A 22,500-nucleotide genomic window follows, 5' to 3' on the forward strand; every position below is an offset into this window, starting at 1 on the left:
GGAAAGAGAAGGAGTGGAGAGAGGGAGAGAGAGACAGAGGGAGGAGAGGAAAGAGAGGGACAGACAGAGGGAGGAGAGGAGAGAGAGCTTCTTTCATTTCATTGAAAGATAGGCCTTACTCAATGCAGACTGGTCTAGTCTATACCACGCCCTAGCCTCGACACACACCCCCACACCCACAGGCATGCAGAGTCACATGGATGCACACTTACATGCGAACACACATTCTAAAACACACACACACACACACACACACACACACACACACCACCCTGGAGTTAACAGTGTGTGTTTTCATGAGAGGAGGAATGTTCCTCTACAGATTGGCATGTTTTTACATTCCCCATTCTGTTTGCATCCCACAGCTCCGACTGACCACCGCCACACACACACAAACACACACTGGCAAGCGCTGTTTAGACAGACTTCCCTTCATACCGGTGGTCCTAAGGCCGATCGTACACACAGGTGGTTTCCCCACAAGCCTCTCTCCCAGAGCGTTAACAACATCTTCTTACATTTTCCACATACCGCAAAACTCTCCGTCTCCTCCTCTCTCAACTCTCCATCTCCTCTCTCTCTCAACTCTCCATCTCCTCCTCTCTCAACTCTCCATCTCCTCCTCTCTCAACTCTCCATCTCCTCCTCTCTCAACTCTCCATCTCCTCCTCTCTCTCAACTCTCCATCTCCTCCTCTCTCAACTCTCCATCTCCTCCTCTCTCAACTCTCCATCTCCTCCTCTCTCAACTCTCCATCTCCTCCTCTCTCAACTCTCCATCTCCTCCTCTCTCAACTCTCCATCTCCTCCTCTCTCAACTCTCCATCTCCTCTCTCTCTCAACTCTCCATCTCCTCCTCTCTCTGAAAACTCTCCATCTCCTCCTCTCTCAACTCTCCATCTCCTCCTCTCTCAACTCTCCATCTCCTCTCTCTCTCAACTCTCCATCTCCTCTCTCTCAACTCTCCATCTCCTCCTCTCTCAACTCTCCATCTCCTCCTCTCTCAACTCTCCATCTCCTCTCTCTCAACTCTCCATCTCCTCTCTCTCTCAACTCTCCATCTCCTCCTCTCTCTGAAACTCTCCATCTCCTCCTCTCTCAACTCTCCATCTCCTCCTCTCTCAACTCTCCATCTCCTCCTCTCTCAACTCTCCATCTCCTCCTCTCTCAACTCTCCATCTCCTCCTCTCTCTGAAACTCTCCATCTCCTCCTCTCTCAACTCTCCATCTCCTCCTCTCTCAACTCTCCATCTCCTCCTCTCTCAACTCTCCATCTCCTCCTCTCTCTCTCGCCTCGGGATGCTCCGATCTGGATTTTTGGGGCCGATACCGATCACCGATTTTTTTCCTCAAGATCAACCGATACCGATACCAATTTTTTTAAAAATACATAACTGTAGGCCTACTGACTGGATAGCCTACATATTTTTTGCTTTTTAGACAAAAGTTTTGATCCATTAGGCACCAAGCAAACACAGACCCATTTTTATGGCATAGTAAAGGTCTGGCCTATCACCCAGTTAGGGCCTGAAGCCCAAGTCAGTCGATATGGCTGTATAAAAGACATCATAAACGTGGCCTTCATGATTTACATACTGTTACGTCCTCCTATGTTTTCTGTTCAGTTATCTGTCTTCCCCAGGAAAAAATAAAAAATAAATAAATAAAAAATAATTGGTTTTTGCGATCGGCCATTTTTGCCGATCACCGATCGAGTCATTTGGAGTGAAATCGGCCGATTTAAATCGGTGGCCGATAAATCGGAGCATCCCTACGCTCTGTCCAAAGAATACAGCCGTTCATCAGTTAGATGAAACCACCTCCGTTGGCACTTGGAAACCCTACAAATCGTGGGGCTGACACCATCTCATATTTCTCTATGATCGATCATGTGTAAGGTGTGTGTGTGTGTGTGTGTGTGTGTGTGTGTGTGTGTGTGTATATAGGGGGTGGGGTTACTCGATGTCTTAAGGACTGGACCCCGCCCCCTATCACGCAAAAAGAAAAAAGAAAAAAACACATCCATGCACATACACACTCTCATAAACCACTCACACAATCAGACCTAGGTGAACCATTTACCACCTAATGTGTACAAAATGACCTCCCTCCCACCTCTCCTTAGCCCTTCAAACCCCCTCTCTCCCTCCTCCCCTCCCTCTCTCCCTCCTCCCCCTCTCTCCCTCCCCTCCTCCCCTCCCTCTCTCCCCTCCTCCCCCCTCCTCCCCTCCCCTCCTTGCAAGACAAGGGCCTTTAGTTTCGCTGAGCACGTTCAAACACTGACTCAGCCCTCAGACAAGCGTCAGAAGGGAGTGTGTGTGTGTGTGTGTGTGTGTGTGTGTGTGTGTGTGTGTGTGTGTGTGTGTGTGTGTGTGTGTGTGTGTGAGTGTGTGTCGGTGTGTCAGTCCACAGCAGTACTGCCAGGGACCTTCAGCCCTTCTGCCTGTCCAGAAATTCAACAACATGAATGAATGAATAGTTTAATGACCACACGACCTAGGTCAGTGGAATTTGTTTTCGGTACAGCTCAAAAAGCAGTGTCAAAAAACATACACACATTTTACATGACTATTACATGGACATGAAACACACATAACCACAAGACAAGACAGAACATATTTACAATTTACAATTTATACAGTGCAGTGAGTCAGGTATTGAGAGTCCTTATGGCAGAGGGGAAATAAGCTACATCTTCAAAAACGCGGTGAGAAGTTCAAGATGAACCTATAGCTGTTCTAGAATGTGTTACGGGTTGGTTCTAGAACCATCTAGAATGTATAGAATGTGGAACCTCTGACTCAGTTGTTCTAGAGCTCAAGGCTCCGAGGTCCATTGTATTGTAAATACTTTTGGAAACAACTCAATCAGCACACATCTACTTTTCTATCATTCCCTCGCCTCGCAGGCAGCAATGCTCTCTCTCTCTCTCTTTCTTTCTCTTCGTTTGGCTGTTGGTTGGTCAGTCTATTATCTCTCCATCAGAGCCACCAGCCCACAGGCCACAGCCACAGGAGCCAAGCTCACATTCCATCAGATAGCAACCTCTCCCTCTCTCTCTCTCTCTCTCTCCCTCTCTGTGCCCCCTTCTCTCTCTTTCCCTCCCTCTCTATCATGTTCTCCCTCTCTCCCTCTCCCTCTCTCTCTTTCCCTCTCTCTCTCTCTCCCTCTCTCCCTCTCTCTCTCTCCCTCTCTCTCTCTCTCTCTCCCTCTCTGTGCCCCCTTCTCTCTCTTTCCCTCCCTCTCTATCATGTTCTCCCTCTCTCTCCCTCTCTCTCTCCCTCTCTCTCTCTCTGTGCCCCCTTCTCTCTCTCTCTTTCCCTCCCTCTCTATCGTGTTCTCTCTCTCTCTCTCTCTCCCTCCATCCCCTTCTCTCACTCCCCCCCTCTGTTCCCATCCCTAGCTGCACACAGAGACGGAGACATCGTCTACCTCCTCACACAATACCTCATCATGACGGCCAACAATATCATTCTCAGATCTGCGCCAGATAAAAACATAAAGCCATTATTCAACCTTTCATACACACACACACACACACACACACACAGACACAGACACAGACACAGACACACAGACACACAGACACACACACACAACATTAAACATGGAAACACAGGCTACATCGTGTAACACAAACCACCGTCCGTCCCCCCCTTTGCTGCAGAATTCCAACCCCCCCCCGCCTCCCCCCTCTGCCGTGTGTTTGGTTCCTTCCTACGCAGACGTTCCACTGGCCCAGCTACACCACTGTGTTTGTTAGGGGGGGAGAGGCATGCCTGCGCTGCCCTGTGGTCCCAATAAATACATGGCACGTGAAGGAGGGAACACAACGAAACGAGAGATGATGTTTCCATCCCGAAAGAAAAAGGGGTGAAGGAGAGAGGGAAGGAATGGAGTGGTGACAAAAAAAAAAAGAACGAACGAACGGGTAAACAAAGAGCTTTTTGTGTCCAGTTGGTCCAAAAGAGATGGAGAGAATGAGAGAGAGAGAGAGAGAGATGGAGAGAGAGATGGAGAGAGAGATGGAGAGAGAGAGAGGAAGAGAGAGATGGAGAAAGAGAGAGAGAGAGAGATGGAGAGAGAGAGACAGAGAGAGAGAGAGAGAGACCACATTGCATGCACTTAGAAACACACACACACACACACACACACACACACACACACACACACACACACACACACACCACATTGCATTGAGAAGTTAAGGCCGGAGGCTCCATATCGGTATTCTGTGGTTACATCATGGTGACACTGGTAACACTGAAACAGACTGTAAACATACAAACTCATTTACAACCAGTCCGGCTTTACACCCCCCATAGGAGACCAGATCTGATTCACGTCATTAGAATCTAGAGGTTTGAGGTTTGAGGGGAAACGCAGTGGAAGAACAGGACACGGCCCATAAGTGTTGGTTCACATTTGACGACGACCTTCACTTGACCGAACACAAATGTTCCCTGCGAGCCGACACGTTCACAGGTCAACCTCACACGGTTCACAGGTCGACCTCACACGTTCACAGGTCGACCTCACACGGCTCACAGGTCAACCTCACACGGTCTTGGTCATGTTGAGAGGTTTTTCTCCTCAGTAACTCTGAACTCACCTCAGATAATGTATGTATATATGTATGCCACTGGTACTGGTCACATGAGGTGCACAGCATTAGGAACAGAACCACAAGCCACTTGTTTTGTTTTGTCTTCTTTAGATCTAAAAAAAGCTGTTGTTGTTATTTGGCCTTGTGGTGTTTCTGGTGCTAGGGAGCTGTTGTGTTGCCGTGGTTACTGGGTTGGTTTTCTTTAGATCTACGCGGAGGGCGGAGAACAACAACAACAACAACCACAACATCAACAACAACTAGAGATGCTCCGATCAGGGTTTTTGGTGCCGATCACCGATCACCGATCACTGGAACCAGTGATCTGCCGATCCGATATCACCGATCACCGATCACAGCGTCGAAAATGGCAATTGAAGCTTTTTTTTTTCTTCTTCTTCTTTCCTAGCACCAGGGGAGCCACCCCTCCTAAATTTCGTTGTTTGGTACCTGTACTATAGCAATGACAATAAAGACCATTCATTCATTCATTCATTCTATTTATTGTGTAGCATTAATTATGTTTTTAATTATTCTTAACACCATTGATATTGTATATTAAGTATTCAAATGAAATTAGGAGATGAGAAAATATCATGAATTGACAACCATCTGTGACCCAGGGAATTCTTGAGAGTGAAGCACCACTTTAGTCAGCTCAAAGTTTGCGTTGATAAACTGCGCAGTCAGGCTCAGCATAGACACAGGACTGACACTCGAACTCCAAATGTCAGTCGTGAAGCTGATTGACGCGATGTTGTCCTTCACTAGGCTCCCGATGTATGTGTAGACAGTGTTATATAATTCCGGCAGGCAAACATCAGTGAAATATTTTCGCCCCGGCAGCGTATAGCGTGGATCCAGGCAGGAAACAAGGCGTTTGAACCCGGCGTCTTCCACAACAGACAGGGGCTGCTGATCAAGGCATATGAATTCTATTACTTTCGCATTTATTTCCTTTCGTTTCTTGTGGTCGTTGCCGTATGGTTGCTGTCGTTGCAATGTCTCGGTAACAGTAAGCTGAGTGAGTGGTGTCGAACGTTCTTTCGACGACTCTTTCTCTCTGGCCTTAGTGCTCGCCAATGTATTAAACTCGTTATATTCCTTCGTGTGACAAGCCTTCAAATGCCGTATTATATTCGTTGTATTGAAAGACCTTGCGTGCGTTCCTCCCCGAGGTATTTCTTTTGAACAGGCATTACAAACGGCATATTTGTTGTCTCTTTCCGACACGGTGTAATATTTCCAGACTGGCGACGCCATTTTGTAACCTGATCGGTCGGGTTTGATCGGCCGTTTTGAGAACTCCGATCAAAACCGATCAAGGCCATATCGGCCGATACCGATCAGCGCCGATCAGATCGGAGCATCACTAACAACAACAACAACCACTGCAGGCCCGTCAGCCACAGTCTGGCCTTCCCCCGGCCCCACCAGTGGGGCCTAATCCAAACTATTTAAAGTTACGTTACATCAAAACTAAATAGATCATAATTATGTTGTCCTACAGTCTGTTTTCTTCCTGATCAACAGTTTCAATCAACAGCAGTTTTACAATTAACCAAATGACAGAGGAGCCTACTTACCCGGTTGTAAAATCTCAAAGTTGAAACAAGATATTGTGGAAAGACAAACGCATTTCTGATTCATCACCACAGACTGAACTTGCTCCTAAGTGACGTCCCCCATTCTAATGTACATGAGGTAGTCCTCCATAAGCACACCTCTGAAAACCCGCTATCCCCCATGGAAACGGCTTTTAAACTGAGCACACGCTTCTCTGTCTAAACTCAATATAAATTAAATGTATAATGAAGTGAAATGATGTACACAGACAGGGCTGGCTGTAGGAGCTCCGGAGTCTAGCAGCCGTACAAACGCTTCCAGTACGGAAGAGGCGACAGAAAGTCCAGCAGAAGTTCCGCCACTGAGGTACCGCTGCTGGTGAGCTTTAACCGTTATTGTAGGTGCGTCACGTGTGTGTGCGTGTGTGTGTGTGCGTGTGTGTGTGCGTGTGCGTGTGTGTGTGTGCGTGTGTGTGTGCGTGTGTGTGTGTGTGTGTGTGTGTGTGTGTGTGTGTGCGTGTGTGTGTGTGTGTGTGTGTGCGTGTGTGTGTGCGTGTGTGTGTGTGTGTGTGTGTGCGTGTGTGTGTGTGTGTGTGTGTGTGTGTGTGTGTGTGTGTGTGTGTGTGTGTGTGTAGGGACCTGGCAGTCTAACAGACATGGCTTAGGGCTCCAGAGATGGTAGATAGGAGAGAGGATGGTGACATTCCAGGCTACACATGTTCTGGGAACAGGGACAACAGCGATCGCTGAAACATGAGGGTATTGTCACAGGGCTGGCACTATCTGTACCAATGGTAAAATCACGCACGCACGCACGCACACACACACACACACACACACACACACATACGCACACACACAGCTACACAATAGGGACTCTAGTGTCTGCCACAGGACATGTGTTTAGGGTTAGCCAGTTAGCAAGTGTAGGCGGAGGGGAGTGGGGGGGGGGTGACTTGTGTTCTATCAGATAGCAGCTTCACATCAACCCCCCCCAGCAGAGAGGATTACACTGGCCTCTCCTTTACCACAATACCAGAGGAAGGGGGGGGGAAGGGGGGGGGGTCTGAAATGTTTACCAGCTGAATACCTCGGCCCATTAAAGCACCATAGAAGAACAGAGTCAGGAGAAGGAACACAGCTCTGCTCTGCCACGGTCCACGGTTCCCTTCAGTGTCTAACGCAGTAGAACCCAATCAATCATTTAAATGATACACTGAACAACACCGATATAAGCGCAACAGATAATTGCAGAGAGAATCCATTCACCTGACAGGTGTGGCATATCAAGATGCTGTATGTACTCTGGGCTCGACTTTAAGGCTTAAGTATGTTTTATGTTCGGACAAGTGGACTTTCTTCCTTCTGCAGTTGTCCAACGGAAAAACAAAAAAAGAAATCGATATGTATTAATATCTGCAAAACATGAATTCCTCCTTCCGATCTGAATAGTAAAAAAAAGCATTAGCAAGCCACGCTGCGCCTCATTCGTGCTGCCTATGATGCTGTTTAAGTGCTTGCGTAGTTCATTAGCATCACTGTTATGGTGTAGCTACATTGTGGGCCGCCTATCACTAGTGGAGGGGCTGGAGGAAGATTTCTCAATTTGAATTTAGGTACTATCCAAAAGCTAGCAAATAAGATTGCTTCCATTGGGGAGGGAGGGTGGGGGGGGGGCGGGGTACTTACCCAAAGCATTTTGGGCAAATATTCATGCCTATTGTGGCCAATCTTAATCTAAAATAAATCACTGATTACCCCTTCATAATCATTTTAAATAATTACAAAATATTGTTTAATGCATACATTTTTAAATAAAGGATAGGCTACATCATTATCAAATCAATAGTAGTCAAATTAGTTATTTGCACTAACATATATTGCTTTTTCAAAATCTTTGTATTTGGACAAGTAGCCTAACTTGAGCTCTCAGACAAGTAAAAGATAAGTTCACGAAGGACAAGTACCTGAAAAAGCTTCATGTCACCCTGTGTACTATCTATGGATTTCACAGATATGCATTTTCATTGGGGGGGGGTCAGAAAACCAGTGGGTATCCGGTGTGACCACCATTTACCTCACGCAGGGCAACACATCTCCTTGGCAGAGAGGTGATCAGGTGATTCATTGTGGCCTGTGGAATGTTGGTCCACTCCTCTAACGGCTGTGAAGGTGCAATTCGGTTGTTAAGTCTGACGTCAAACGTGACGTTTAGCAATTTCCGGGTCCAAACCCGACATTCCCTGCACCAGAGTACCAGTGTACTACAGTGGTAGAATGACAGTTCAATCGTTTTTTAGACTGGGATCTATTCATACAACAAGGGACGCAGCACTTTCCCGTTTTTCCCATATTTGTCAGGGTATTTGAGCCTCGGAAAAGCGCTATACAAATATAATGAATTATTATTATTACTGAGGGATTTCGAAGAGAGCGCCTCAGCCAACGTTGGACCCGGAAACACGTCACGACTTAACAACCTAATAATCCTGCTGTCTAATCAGCATCTGGATACGCCACACCTGTCAGGTGGAGGATGGATTACCTCAGCAAAGGAGAAGAAGTGCTCACTCACTAACACAGATTGAAACAGATTTGGGAGCAAAATTTGAGAGAAATGGGCCTTTTGTGTACATAAACATTCAGGACTCGGGAAAAAAAAGCAGAAACAAAAGTTGCATTTCTATTTTTGTTCAGTGGGATCATGCATGGTGCTGAGAGATGATGTGACGGTCAGTATTCATCAATCCAACACTTCTAAATAGTACACAGAACAGAAGTATGGCCGCCGGTGTCTGTGTGATGGAACCGGTGTGTTGGACGGCCTTCTTCTCCAGTGACACTACTACTCTCTGTAGGCACAGCTCTGCTGCTAGGTGTGTCAGTCAGTCTATCAGCCCCTTCATGATAACATCTCTCTCTTTGCAATGAGCCATGTAGCTTTGAAACACCCCCGTTCTCTCCCTCCCTCCCTCCCTCTCTCTCTCTCTCTCACACACACACACACACACACACACACACACACGGGGCGATAGTCCGCTTGGACAGACAGTTATCTCCCAGTCTGCCAGATGTTCATTCAGATACAGATAGACTAGAGGCTCGTCGGTCTATTCAGCTCTGCCAATGAACCTTGGAGACATACTGGGGGGGGGGGGGGGGTTACAGTAGCCTGGGGGGGGGGGGGGGGGGGGGGGGGGGGGGGGGGTTACAGTACTGACACAAAACACTGGCTGACTGACCCAGATGCACCAGGTTAGATTTTCTGTGGCTGAATGGAGTGGTCAGTCTGGTCACACGTGAGAATGCGTGCACACTCACTCACACACTCAAACACATTCACTCACACTCACACGCACTCTCACACACACTCACACACTCACACACACTCACACACTCAAACACACTCACACACACTCACACACACACCAACGGTGATAAGCTGCGCTACTCATGGAATGCTGGACAAATGGGTGACATCCCTCTCCTGTCTCCTGCACTAGAGTAACCCCCCTCCCCCTCTCCTCCCCCCCCTCTCCTCCCCTCTCTGCCCCTCATCCCCCTCTCCTCCCCCCCTCTCCTCCTCCTCCCCCCCTCCTGCTCTCCTCCCCCCCTCCCCCTCTCACGCTCAGAGGGGTGAGTCTGGGAATGTGATCTTCTGGTGTGTGTGTGTGTGTGTGTGTGTGTGCGTGTGATCTTTGGGGGTTGTGTTCTCCTCAACATCTTCATTCAAATAAATCAACAATTTGGCTGGAATGCAGCAAGGAGGGGCTCTCTCTCTAGTCATTTAACAGTGTGTGTGTGTGTGTGTGTGTGTGTGTGTGTGTGTGTGTGTGTGTGTGTATGTATGTGCACGCTTAAGAATATCACACAACAATCTATTAATTATGGAACTTTTGAGACGGTCAATAAAGTGGAAACTAAATCATGACTCAATTTCACTTCCAACATACAGTAACACCACTGTACTCTGTCTGCGTGTGCGTGTGCGTGTGCGTGTGTGTGTGTGTGTGTGTGTGTGTGTGTGTGTGTGTAATGGAAACTTCTAGTTCTTCTAGTGCCACAGCAAAAACACATTATATCCTAATCTGTTTCATCCTTCTCTCTCTTCCTCTGAGGCTGATGTGATTCTGAATCACACCCTAACACCCTATAACACCCTCGCTCTGCTGTGAGACTCACTCACTCACTCACTAACTAACTAACTAACTAACTAGGAACCAGCCCAATGAGCAGGCTGCTTTTTAAAATTCTGTTCCAGAGGTCCAAGTCATTTTCCCAGGGCAGCGTGTGTGTGTGTGTGTGTGCGTGTGTGTGTGTTTGTGTGTGTGTGTGTGTTTCCAGATGAGCGAACCAGGCTTTTCCATTCATTCCCTGGTGCTCCGCTGAATGTAGATGTCAGTAGATGTCAGTAGATGTCAGTAGATGTCAGTAGATGTCAGTAGATGTCAGTAGATGTCAGTAGATGTCAGTAGATGTCAGTAGATGTCAGTAGACGGTCAGTAGACGGTCAGTGGGCCGTCACACGACTCAGAGAACCTTCATGTTACTGTCAAAGAGTGCAGAGACACAGAACACACACACACACACACACACACACACACACACACACACACACACTTCAAGCCGACAGACAAATGCTGTTGAGACAACAGACTTCCCTTCATACCAACGGGCTTCAGACCTACACACAGGTTGTCCGTCCCCCCGTCCCCCCCACACACACACACAGGCCTAATGTGTATTAAGAGGCAGAGCAGTAACTCACAGGGGTCGCGGGTCAGTGGGTTAGTGTGATACTGTGGGAGTGGAGGAAACATCTTTATCAGTAGAGACTACTGAGCAGCTAACCCCCCTGCTGTGCGAGATACTAAATAAATAAATCAAAAGAAGAGTTGCCAATCCCACTGCAGTCATGTGGAAGCAACAATAGTCCAAACGTTGCGCGTATTGGATGATGTGTCACAACACACACGGTTGCTTTGGCCTCTACTGTTTTATCTGCATCTACACATCTGTTGATCTAAGCAGACATCGATCCAGTCGTGATCCAGATACAGTAGTAGGCTACTGTCTGTCTAGTGAAGCTCCTGGAAGGTCAACAATCAATTAATGAAGTGGTTGTACAACAGAGGAAGAGCCCAATTAATTGACAGCGAGATTTCAGATTAATAAGTCGATGTAGGATGTCATCATGGGCCATGATGGACGTGACAGCTGACTCGCCCGGATACTCGCTGCTTTAGTTTCGGACTAAACTTCCAGGAGGGTCAACATACAAACGTACCAGCCCGTTACAGACAGTAAACTAGTGGTCAAGCAAATAAGCATCAATAACATCGCTTAGCCTTTTGGAAATCACGAGGAGAATTGTCTTGACTTCAGATTCCACTGGGGGACAAAAAAAGTCGCAATATAAAGAGTATGCAGCCATACAATAAAGAGTATGCAATAAAGAGCATGCAGGGGGAATAAAGAGTATGCAGCCATGCATCTCTGCAGGAGACGGTTAGAGGAGGAGGAGATAGACCACTAGACTACATCTAGTTCAGTTCTGTTCTACTAAACTAAAGGCTCAAAAACATGCAGAACAACAACAGAACAGTCCAACCTGGCTGTATTATAATAATAATAGTCCGAATCCATCAGAACATTAACAGGCGACCATATAAACGTGTTAAGTTAAACTAACCTTGGTGATGATCAGAGGCTCTCCGTGCTCCAGCCCTCCCTTCAGGGTGAAGCCCCAGGGCGCCCCGCCGCGCAGCTGGACCTGGAGCTGGGTGAAGGACACGAGACACTGGGTCTGCTCCACCGTGACTGGCTCTGTCTCCATTCTCTCTCTTTTCTTTATCCTTCTCTCTCTCCTTTCTTTTCTTTTATCCTCCGCTCTCTCTCTCTCTCTCTCTCTCTCTCTCGGTAGAAACCGGTAACCGCAAAAGAGTCGCTTGTTCTTCTACCGGCGCCACTTCGGGTTGTTTCTCTGTCCCTCCATCATTACAACAACGAACAGAGGAGTGAGCGAGAGAGCGAGGGAGAGAGAGAGAGGGGGAGGGCTAAAACTTTTTGCGAAAAGTTCCAAATTCTTTCGACTGTGGAGGTCCTACTAGGGTTTGAGTGACAAGTGAACTAGCCTGTCACGGAAGACGTTCGATTGCAATTCGTCCAATGCGGAGTGTCCGAGTGGGAGGGACTAACTGTTCGGTTTCAACCCGCTACATTGTCAAGCGGCAACTTCAGCGATGTAATTGTATCAACTGTATCTGTCTGTGTGAATATCTGTCTGTGTGAATATCTGTCTGTGTGAATATCTGTCTGTGTGAATATCTGTCTGTGTGAATAGTTGTCTGTGTGAATATCTGTCTGTGTTAATATCTGTCTGTGTGAATATCTGTCTGTGTGAATATCTGTCTGTGTGAATATCTGTCTGTGTGAATAGCTGTCTGTGTGAATAGCTGTCTGTGTGAATATCTGTCTGTGTGAATATCTGTCTGTGTGAATATCTGTCTGTGTGAATATCTGTCTGTGTGAATATCTGTCTGTGTGAATATCTGTCTGTGTGAATAGCTGTCTGTGTGAATATCTGTCTGTGTGAATATCTGTCTGTGTGAATATCTGTCTGTGTGAATATCTGTCTGTGTGAATAGCTGTCTGTGTGAATAACTGTCTGTGTGAATATCTGTCTGTGTGAATAGCTGTCTGTGTGAATAGCTGTCTGTGTGAATATCTGTCTGTGTGAATAGCTGTCTGTGTGAATATCTGTCTGTGTGAATAGCTGTCTGTGTGAATAGCTGTCTGTGTGAATATCTGTCTGTGTGAATATCTGTCTGTGTGAATAGCTGTCTGTGTGAATAGCTGTCTGTGTGAATATCTGTCTGTGTGAATATCTGTCTGTGTGAATATCTGTCTGTGTGAATATCTGTCTGTGTGAATAGATGTCTGTGTGAATATCTGTCTGTGTGAATATCTGTCTGTGTGAATATCTGTCTGTGTGAATAGTTGTCTGTGTGAATATCTGTCTGTGTGAATATCTGTCTGTGTGAATATCTGTCTGTGTGAATATCTGTCTGTGTGAATATCTGTCTGTGTGAATAGCTGTCTGTGTGAATATATGTCTGTGTGAATATCTGTCTGTGTGAATATCTGTCTGTGTGAATATCTGTCTGTGTGAATATCTGTCTGTGTGAATATCTGTCTGTGTGAATATCTGTCTGTGTGAATATCTGTCTGTGTGAATAGCTGTCTGTGTGAATATCTGTCTGTGTGAATATCTGTCTGTGTGAATATCTGTCTGTGTGAATATCTGTCTGTGTGAATATCTGTCTGTGTGAATAGCTGTCTGTGTGAATAACTGTCTGTGTGAATATCTGTCTGTGTGAATAGCTGTCTGTGTGAATAGCTGTCTGTGTGAATATCTGTCTGTGTGAATAGCTGTCTGTGTGAATATCTGTCTGTGTGAATAGCTGTCTGTGTGAATAGCTGTCTGTGTGAATATCTGTCTGTGTGAATATCTGTCTGTGTGAATAGCTGTCTGTGTGAATAGCTGTCTGTGTGAATATCTGTCTGTGTGAATATCTGTCTGTGTGAATATCTGTCTGTGTGAATATCTGTCTGTGTGAATATCTGTCTGTGTGAATAGATGTCTGTGTGAATATCTGTCTGTGTGAATATCTGTCTGTGTGAATATCTGTCTGTGTGAATATCTGTCTGTGTGAATATCTGTCTGTGTGAATATCTGTCTGTGTGAATAGCTGTCTGTGTGAATATCTGTCTGTGTGAATATCTGTCTGTGTGAATATCTGTCTGTGTGAATATCTGTCTGTGTGAATATCTGTCTGTGTGAATAGCTGTCTGTGTGAATATCTGTCTGTGTGAATATCTGTCTGTGTGAATATCTGTCTGTGTGAATATCTGTCTGTGTGAATAACTGTCTGTGTGAATATCTGTCTGTGTGAATATCTGTCTGTGTGAATAGCTGTCTGTGTGAATATCTGTCTGTGTGAATATCTGTCTGTGTGAATATCTGTCTGTGTGAATAGCTGTCTGTGTGAATATCTGTCTGTGTGAATAGCTGTCTGTGTGAATAGCTGTCTGTGTGAATAACTGTCTGTGTGAATATCTGTCCCCTTCATTAGAATATCTGTCCCCTTCATTAGTAACCCGACACCGCTTGGCTCCTACCCCTGACTGGGGTACACGTAATATCTGCAGTACTAGCTGATGTCCTGTTAATGATATACATATATATATGACGTATGAGGAGGAAAGATAAACACTTATGGGTAATAACTATCCAACTATAGCCAACTATCTATCTATGCAGTGGAACACGCAGCTATTTTAGACACATTACAATATTTATTTTATAATAGTTTCTTTTTTTTTATGTGTTGTTTGTTTATGTTTATAATGTCTGTCTGACTGACTCCCCCGTTAGTTGGTTAGTTTAGAGCTTTCCTACTATCAACCCAGTTGTAACATTGTGTGTGTGTGTGTGTGTGTGTGTGTGTGTGTGTGTGTGTTTTGAGTCGATAAGGTACTCTCAATGATAGTGTGTAGACAGAAGGCCTATACCTACTCTGTGCTTCGCCTCAAAGGTGGTCTTGGGGGTCTTGGGGGTACTGTACTGTATCAAAGGTGGTCTTGGGGAGACTGTACTGTATCAAAGGTGGTCTTGGGGGTCTTGGGGAGACTGTGCTGTATCAGAGGTGGTCTTGGGGGTCTTGCGGAGACTGTACTGTATCAAAGGTGGTCTTGGGGAGACTGTACTGTATCAAAGGTGGTCTTGGGGAGACTGTACTGTATCAAAGGTGGTCTTGGGGGTCTTGGGGAGACTATGCTGTATCAAAGGTGGTCTTGGGGAGACTGTACTGATCAGAGGTGGTCTTGGGGGTCTTGGGGGTCTTGGGGAGACTGTACTGTATCAGAGGTGGTCTTGGGGGTCTTGGGGAGACTGTACTGTATCAAAGGTGGTCTTGGGGAGACTGTACTGATCAGAGGTGGTCTTGGGGGTCTTGGGGGTCTTGGGGAGACTGTACTGTATCAGAGGTGGTCTTGGGGAGACTGTACTGTATCAGAGGTGGTCTTGGGGGTCTTGGGGAGACTGTACTGTATCAAAGGTGGTCTTGGGGGTCTTGGGGGTCTTGGGGACACTGTATGTATGTGTGTCATGTTCTCCTGCCTCCTGTTGACCGTGCCACAGGATTGACCAATCACAGGCCAGATCAGACACATTACCTGCCCGCATTCCAGCCCCCTCTCTCATTTAACCCTGTAAAGCCTGAATATATTTATCACATTTCAGATGTTGTTGTAGGAGGCCTCTGATGCAGACATTAAAGGGTTTTCATCAAATGTTTTAGTACGTTTTTGGGGAAATGTTGCCCCTAGTAGAACGTATGTATGTGTATGTATGTGTACTCACATTGTCTGAGTAAATATACAGAACAACTATGGGTTCATTAGCAGGGTGGATTGCTTGTTTAGCCCCATAACAGTATATATCAGGAATAATATTCACACAACAGTCATATTTTTTTATGAACAGAAACCAGGATAAAATTGTATTTTAAAAAAACGGGATTTCATCTTAGTTCCAATGTTCCAATGTAATGTTAGTCCCAAAGACAACAGCTCTTTTCCTCTACTTTATTTTATTTTATTTTCACTGGGAATATGCGGTTAGGTCCTTGCATGAGTGTATTCCACAATAGGACATTGGACATTGTAATGATCACCAACATATTATATACTGTATATAGTAAGCAGTTTTAATTACTTGAATCTTGACAAATCCAGTCCAGTAAAACAAAGAGATGAGCCTGAAGGAAAGGTTGCAGGTTGTGTGAGTCCATGGCCAGAGGGCAAACTCAAACACATCTGCCATCCAATAGCATCGTGAGGATAAACAATAGGACCCATTGACTATGTAAATGTGGTCTTTAAAAAACATATCTACAGATTAGGACAGCTGAAAGTGATGTTGTAAGTAAGTAAGTAAAGCTTTATTTATATAGCACCTTTCATACAAGAAATGCAGCTCAAAGTGCTTTACAACAGGAATAAGAACCTAAAGTGAATAAAAAACTGATGGTTGTTTTGAAGTCTTTTGTTTTGTCTTGTTTTGTTTGTTTTTCACTGTTTGTGAAAACGGTTGCTTGTTTTTAAACGACGCTCTGTAAGGTGTCCTTGAGTGTTCTGAAAGGCGCCTATAAATAAAAATGCATTATTATTATTATTTATTTATTTATGTATTTATTTCCCCATGTTCATGCATTCCAATAAAGGATCCTCCTCCGCCAGAATAGAATAGTATAGACTTTTAACGAACGGAGAATAGAAGATAATATAATAGTTAATAGTTTAACAGACACCCTAACCCGTCGTTGATATGTGAACTGTAAATTAAGACTTTATAAAATAAAATAAAAATAAATTTTAAAAAGTAAAAAATAAGATGCTTCCAGACTGTATCCAGAGACTATTTCAAGTTAGACAGAGTAATTATGAACTCAGAGGAATATGTATGTTTATGAAAACAAAGATGTATAACTGTTAAAGGAGTTAACTTGGAATACTTTTGAAAAGGAAATGAAAATGTGTAGTACACTAAAAGGATTTAAGAAATAAGATGATTAACAAGTATAAAACAGAGGTTTAAATATAGTTTTTGTTTGGTATTTTTGAACTTTTTGTTGACATGCGTAAGTGAAATGTTGTTTGTAAAAGTTTCAATGTTTTGATTATGCATTCATGGGGGGCGGGGGGTAACTGAAATGTGACAGACTAGTTTTAGGAGCGTTCTAACGGCGCCGTGCGCGTCACCGCCGGTCATGACAGGTTAATTGGGGTCACGGGGTCAGTCAGCCAGGAGGTTCACCTGTATCAGAATGGTCTAGCTGCCTTCTCGCCTCCGTCGCTTTCCAGACAATGGTCGCCTACCTGGTGGAGCTCGCCAGCACCGGCGGTTTATCATGAGGGCTGCCCGCCACCACGACCCCGTCACCGTGTGGATCCTGGCCGGTTTCCTCTGTTTGGTGTGTTCCACGTTAACGCCGGTGTCCGTGGGGGAAATGGACCTTCGTTCTTCAACGTCGCCATCATCGCAACCCGGTGCTTCTGCTTCCCCGTCCAGAACCCAACCCCAGAGTCCTCCAGACAGTCCTCCACACCACCGGCCGCTGTCAGACGCCCAGCAGGCGGACCCGAGCCTTCAGTTCATGCTCTCTCTGTACCGGAGCGCAGCGGACCCGGACGGGAGGCCCAGGCAGCACCGGAGGTTCGGGTCCAACACCGTCCGCCTGCTGCGACCCTCAGAGACGCAGGTGCATCACTCTCCCTCAGGTGAGCTAACCCTAACCCATACTACACTAGAGTAGCTTAGAAACGTAGTTTGTTGTTTGTTGACGTCACGTTTGAACTTTTGCCTTTGTCTTATTATTCATAAATATTTACAAACCCGCTTACCCCCAGGCTCTGAGATGATGATGCATATGTTTCTGGAATGATTGTAAACAGTGGTGGACTCAGGCTGTTTGAAGGGCAGGGGGGGCGAAAACAAGAAAAAGGGCACCTACTGCACAACATGGGACCCCATCAGTGCACATGGTCAAGTTTAGACCATTGGAAGGGCAGCCAATAGGGCACATCCTCTCATTTTGCCACTCAAAAGGGCATTTTTGCCACTCAAAAGGGCACTTAAGAGAGACGTTTTTCAACTGTGGGGGCACCAGGAGGGGCGGTCGCCCCCCCTGAGTCCGCCAGTGATTGTAAACATGTTGTGTTATAGGCTACCACTGTTTGGGATTCATATTTGCAATATAGCAGCATGCATTATTATTATCGCCAGTAACTTTCCCATAGTTTCAGATCATGTGTATCAAATCAATGATAATATGATGTTGGTATGAATTCACACCTTTTATTTGTCATTGTTGTCTCCGTGCTCTCACGTCTCTCCCCCTTCTACCCCTCTCCCTCTCTCCTCCTTCTACCCCTCTCCCTCTCTCCCCCTTCTACCCCTCTCCCTCTCTCCTCCTTCTACCCCTCTCCCTCTCTCCCCCTTCTACCCCTCTCCCTCTCTCCTCCTTCTACCCCTCTCCCTCTCTCCCCCTTCTACCCCTCTCCCTCTCTCCTCCTCTCCCTCTCTCCCTCTCTCCTCCATGCTCTCATGTCTCCCCAGACCTGCACTACACCTACACAGTGGAGTACGAGCTACACACCCTTCCCATGCAGAGGCTGGTGAGGGCTTCCTTCATCCACCTGCGTTCCCCCGCCCCCCTGGTCCACCTCCCCGCCCCCCTGGTCCACCTCCCCGTCCCCCTGGTCCACCTCCCCGTCCGCTGCAGGGCCAGAGTCTCCCTCCTGGGCCCGGAGAGCTGGAGGAGCCCCCCCGGAGGCCTGGTCACCCTGGAGCCCCGCGCCCAGTGGACCGAGACAGACATCACAGCCCACCTCACCACCCACCTGACCCAGGGCAGCCCGGGGGGCCGCCTGGCCCTGTCGGCCCAGTACTGGTGCAGGGAGCCTGGGCACGCGCGGCAGGCGGGAGGCCTCTGGTGGCGGCTCAGAGACAGACACCTCAGGACCCGGAGGAGGAAGAGGAGGAGGACGAGAGAGAACCACCTCAACACCCCCGCTCTCCTGCTTTTCCTGGAGGAAGAGGGGGAGTCTAAAGACAGGGGGGCGGGGGGGTGGATGAGAGGGCTGACGACGCCGACGCGGATGGGGTCAGGGAACCCCAGGGGGGGGGCACAGCAACAGCAACACCCCCCCACACCCCGGTTTCGCCGCTCCAAAGACGCTCCCCCCATCATCTCCAAAGACCACCTCATCGCCAGAGACGCGCCTGCACCCGGCAGCATCGTGTCGGACATCCCCAACTACAAGCGCAAGACCAGCGCGCCCAAGAACCCGTGCAAGCTGCACTCCTACCGCGTGTCGTTCGAGGACCTGGGCTGGGAGCACATCATCATCGCACCCCACAAGTACAACCCCCGCTTCTGCAAGGGGGTCTGCCCGCGCATCCTGCACTACGGCCTGAACTCCCCCAACCACGCCATCGTACAGACTGTGATGAGCGAGATGGGGGTGGGCGAGGTGCCGGCGCCCTCCTGCGTGCCGTACAAGTACAAGCCCATGAGCGTGCTGATCCTGGAGAAGAACAAGAACGTGGTGTACAAGGAGTACGAGGACATGATCGCAGAGTCCTGTACCTGCAGGTAGAGAGAGGGGGTTTGGGGCGGGAGGTGTGTAACCTGGGTGTTGCCTGCCCCTAACCCAACCCCACACACACATACACACACCAATCTTAGCTCTTTAGAGGGGGTATGATTTGGGGTTGGGGAGTTGGTTATGTGACATTCCCTAGCCTTGGAGGTTTGAGGATGGGTGTGACTTGATTGTTAAGTGTGGGTCAACCACTCTGACACCCCCCCCCCCCTCACACACATACACACACACACATCATTCTTAACTGTAACCCTCCATTGTATGACTTCTACCACCCTCATCTCCTTCCTGACACTCAGGACTTTTACATCCATACAGCTTTAATCCATAAAGCGTTTTGAAGAATTATTGGGTAGTGTAGTAGACGTTGTCTAGAGAGAACGCAGGGTAAACGGTGGGCTCCAGGGAGTGAGAGGATGCATGTCTGAAGGATCACTGAGGTTCAACCCCGACCCGCTGTTATAAGTGTTATTTCTATGTCTGTTTTCTGTCTCTTTCTTTTTGTCTTTTTTTATTTTAAAAACCATGTTGTAGCTGGACGTCTGGAGCGAGCGTGTGGGTTAGAGAAACACACACTGTGAGTCAGAGAGACTAAGCGTAGTATTTAGTATTTGTACATATATTTTTGCTCCAAACCTATAGGGTGTTGATGATAGCACTTCTATGGCCCTATAACCCTCCATGCGTTTCGGATTTGGCCTACGAAAAGGAATTAAAAAATGAAAGAAAAACACATTTTAAAATGTAAAAAAGGGTCCTGCTTTCTGGTCTCTTGAAACCCTTCAACTCTGAGGTGTAAAAGGCCTTGCAGGGACTTGAGTTCTGCTGGGGTTGCTGCTGCTTTCCGTAACCACACATTTTGTACATATTTCTGGGCTGAGGAGTCGGCCGATGAGGGAGGGAGGAAAACATGAGTAGAATATGAAGGGAAACGTGCAATGAAAGTGTCTTTGAAAGGGAAGACTTTCGCCCAAGTGTGTCTTTAATGTATACGTGTGTCGCACGAAAAAATAAATGTTTTATTATTGTGAGTGATAATGAAATAATAATAATAAAATAAATTTGCATATTTTCTAAAAGTTCATTGACATGTTTTTATTTCTAACGCTTTGTTTATTTCTTAGTTCCAAACAACTGCTGTTTTGTTCACAGCTTGGCTCTTGTTGTGTAGAAGTACAGGAGAGTAGAAGGGATTGATAGCCTGATTGCCCCCAACACACTGACCAACGACCAGTCTGGAATGACCCATCCTTTTGTTTAGGCTTGACTTTGGGAAGATAAAATGATTGTAGGTCAACTTCTACCTGGAGAAATAGTTCATTTATTTTAATTCATCAAAATATAGACTACAAAACACATCTGAACTCTTCGCATAAAGGATTGTCAATTATGCATAACAGGAGACATTTAATTGATTCTTTTTTAGGTGTATTTTAGATTTATGTTTTAGCCAACAGAGGGCGCACTTCTACTAGTATTGTACTAGTACTCTCCCATGACACAGGGAAACTCCGGGTGAGTCTCAAAGCTTTGAATGGCTTCCTGTCCCTGTCCTTTCCTTCATCTTCACTCATCTGAATAGATGGGACAGGTCGTGACCTTAGAATGATAAGGTTCTATCTCCGTTTAGAATGATAAGGTTCTATCTCCGTTTAGAATGATAAGGTTCTATCTCCGTTTAGAATGATAAGGTTCTATCTCCGTTTAGAATGATAAGGTTCTATCTCCGTTTAGAATGATAAGGTTCTATCTCCGTTTAGAATGATACGGTTCTATCTCCGTTTAGGGCAGTTCAGAGATATTGAGCGTCAAAGTTTTTACATTCCATTATGTTTTGTGAGATGGAACCTTTGTATTTTATTAATTACTAACTAAAAATAACACCACATAGGCGTTAATAAACACCTAATGGATCAGATTATGTAAAAAACTCAATTTTTACCAAAAATGGAGATAGAACCTTATAATTCTGATGTCACGAGGTGCTAACAACTTGCCAGAGACCTCCCTGGAATGATCAAGTTATTAGAGATCCAGAATGAATCCACTACTATTTTAGTTTGATTTTTTGTGTAAAAAGACCCCCATGTTTTTTGTGAGTGTTGCTGTCAGTGGTCAAACATTTTAGAGGATGTTTTACCATTACATTGGTAAATTACAATAATTATCTACATTTTCAATGATAAAGGCCCTATGAGGTCACATAGAGGTCTTATGAGGTCACATAGAGGTCTTATGAGGTTACATAGAGGTCCTATGAGGTTACATAGTCCCTAATAAAGCCATATTGGTTACATGCAGTCCCTCCAGGTTACATAGAGGTGTTTACAGGAAGTCTCCAGGTATTGGCGAAATATGCAATATATGAATACCACCATCTGACCCAGAAGAGTCAGTCCGACCACAGTCAATGATGGTATACTACTGTAGTTAGTGATGTGTGTGTGTGTGTGTGTGTGTGTGTGTGTGTGTGTGTGTGTGTGTGTGTGTGTGTGTGTGTGTGCTTGCGTGCGTGTGTGTGTGTGTGTGTTGGACTGTGAGGCTGTGTTGGGGTTGTGTTGGGCAGTTCAGGCCTACTTACTGGAAGCCTGGAAGAAAGGTGGGAGGAGTCTCACATGTGCAAGTCACACATGTGTCACAAGCAAGTCTGGAGTCTTAACCTATGGCTGTGTCGCAGGAGGTAGAGCCGGCGTCTAACGATCGCAAGGTCGGCAGATCAGCGGTTCAAACCCCGGCTGGCCACATGTCGAAGTGTCCTTGGCTAAGACACTGAAACCCAAATTGCTCCCAATGAGCGGCCCGGCGCCTTGCGTGGCAGCTTGCTGCCGTTGGTGTGTGGATGTGTGTGTGAATGGGTGAATGAGAGGCCGTTGTAAAGCGCTATGGAATAAGGCATAGCTATATAAGTGCAGTCCATTTACCATTTAACCTTCAAGTCTCAAGCAAATCCCAAGTTACTGTGGTGAGAGTCAAGCAAGTCACAAGTCAAGTCACACCAAATTCTGATGATCTACCATATCTGTGTCATGCTGTAGTGCAAATACCGGTAGTGTCCTATAGGTAGCAGCAGTAGATAATATAGTCTATATCAAACAAAATA

The 22,500-nt window shown here is 46.3% G+C and overlaps 2 protein-coding genes across 2 annotated transcripts in view; one reads left to right on the top strand and one right to left on the bottom strand.

Moving 5' to 3' along the window:
- LOC308168505 (protein Shroom4-like) overlaps positions 1-12,006 on the bottom strand; it is a gene marked incomplete at both ends in the record, with an annotated part of 29,091 nt that extends 17,085 nt beyond the window's left edge. The window contains one exon of the mRNA XM_080543105.1: positions 11,863-12,006. Within this exon, the coding sequence (XP_080399231.1) occupies positions 11,863-12,006 (144 nt within the window). The remainder of the gene's footprint in view (positions 1-11,862) is intronic.
- A 5,137-nt stretch (positions 12,007-17,143) lies between these two features.
- bmp15 (bone morphogenetic protein 15) lies at positions 17,144-19,394 on the top strand (the record flags this gene model as incomplete). The annotated part of the gene is made up of 2 exons (XM_080543106.1): positions 17,144-17,513; positions 18,352-19,394. 2 exons carry the CDS (start codon positions 17,144-17,146, stop codon positions 19,392-19,394), a joined length of 1,413 nt encoding a protein of 470 aa, XP_080399232.1.
- Between the last annotated feature and the right edge of the window lie 3,106 nt (positions 19,395-22,500).

This window comes from Nansenia antarctica (assembly GCF_963989245.1).
Source record: "Nansenia antarctica genome assembly, chromosome: 12".
Taxonomy (NCBI): Eukaryota; Metazoa; Chordata; class Actinopteri; order Argentiniformes; family Microstomatidae; genus Nansenia; species Nansenia antarctica.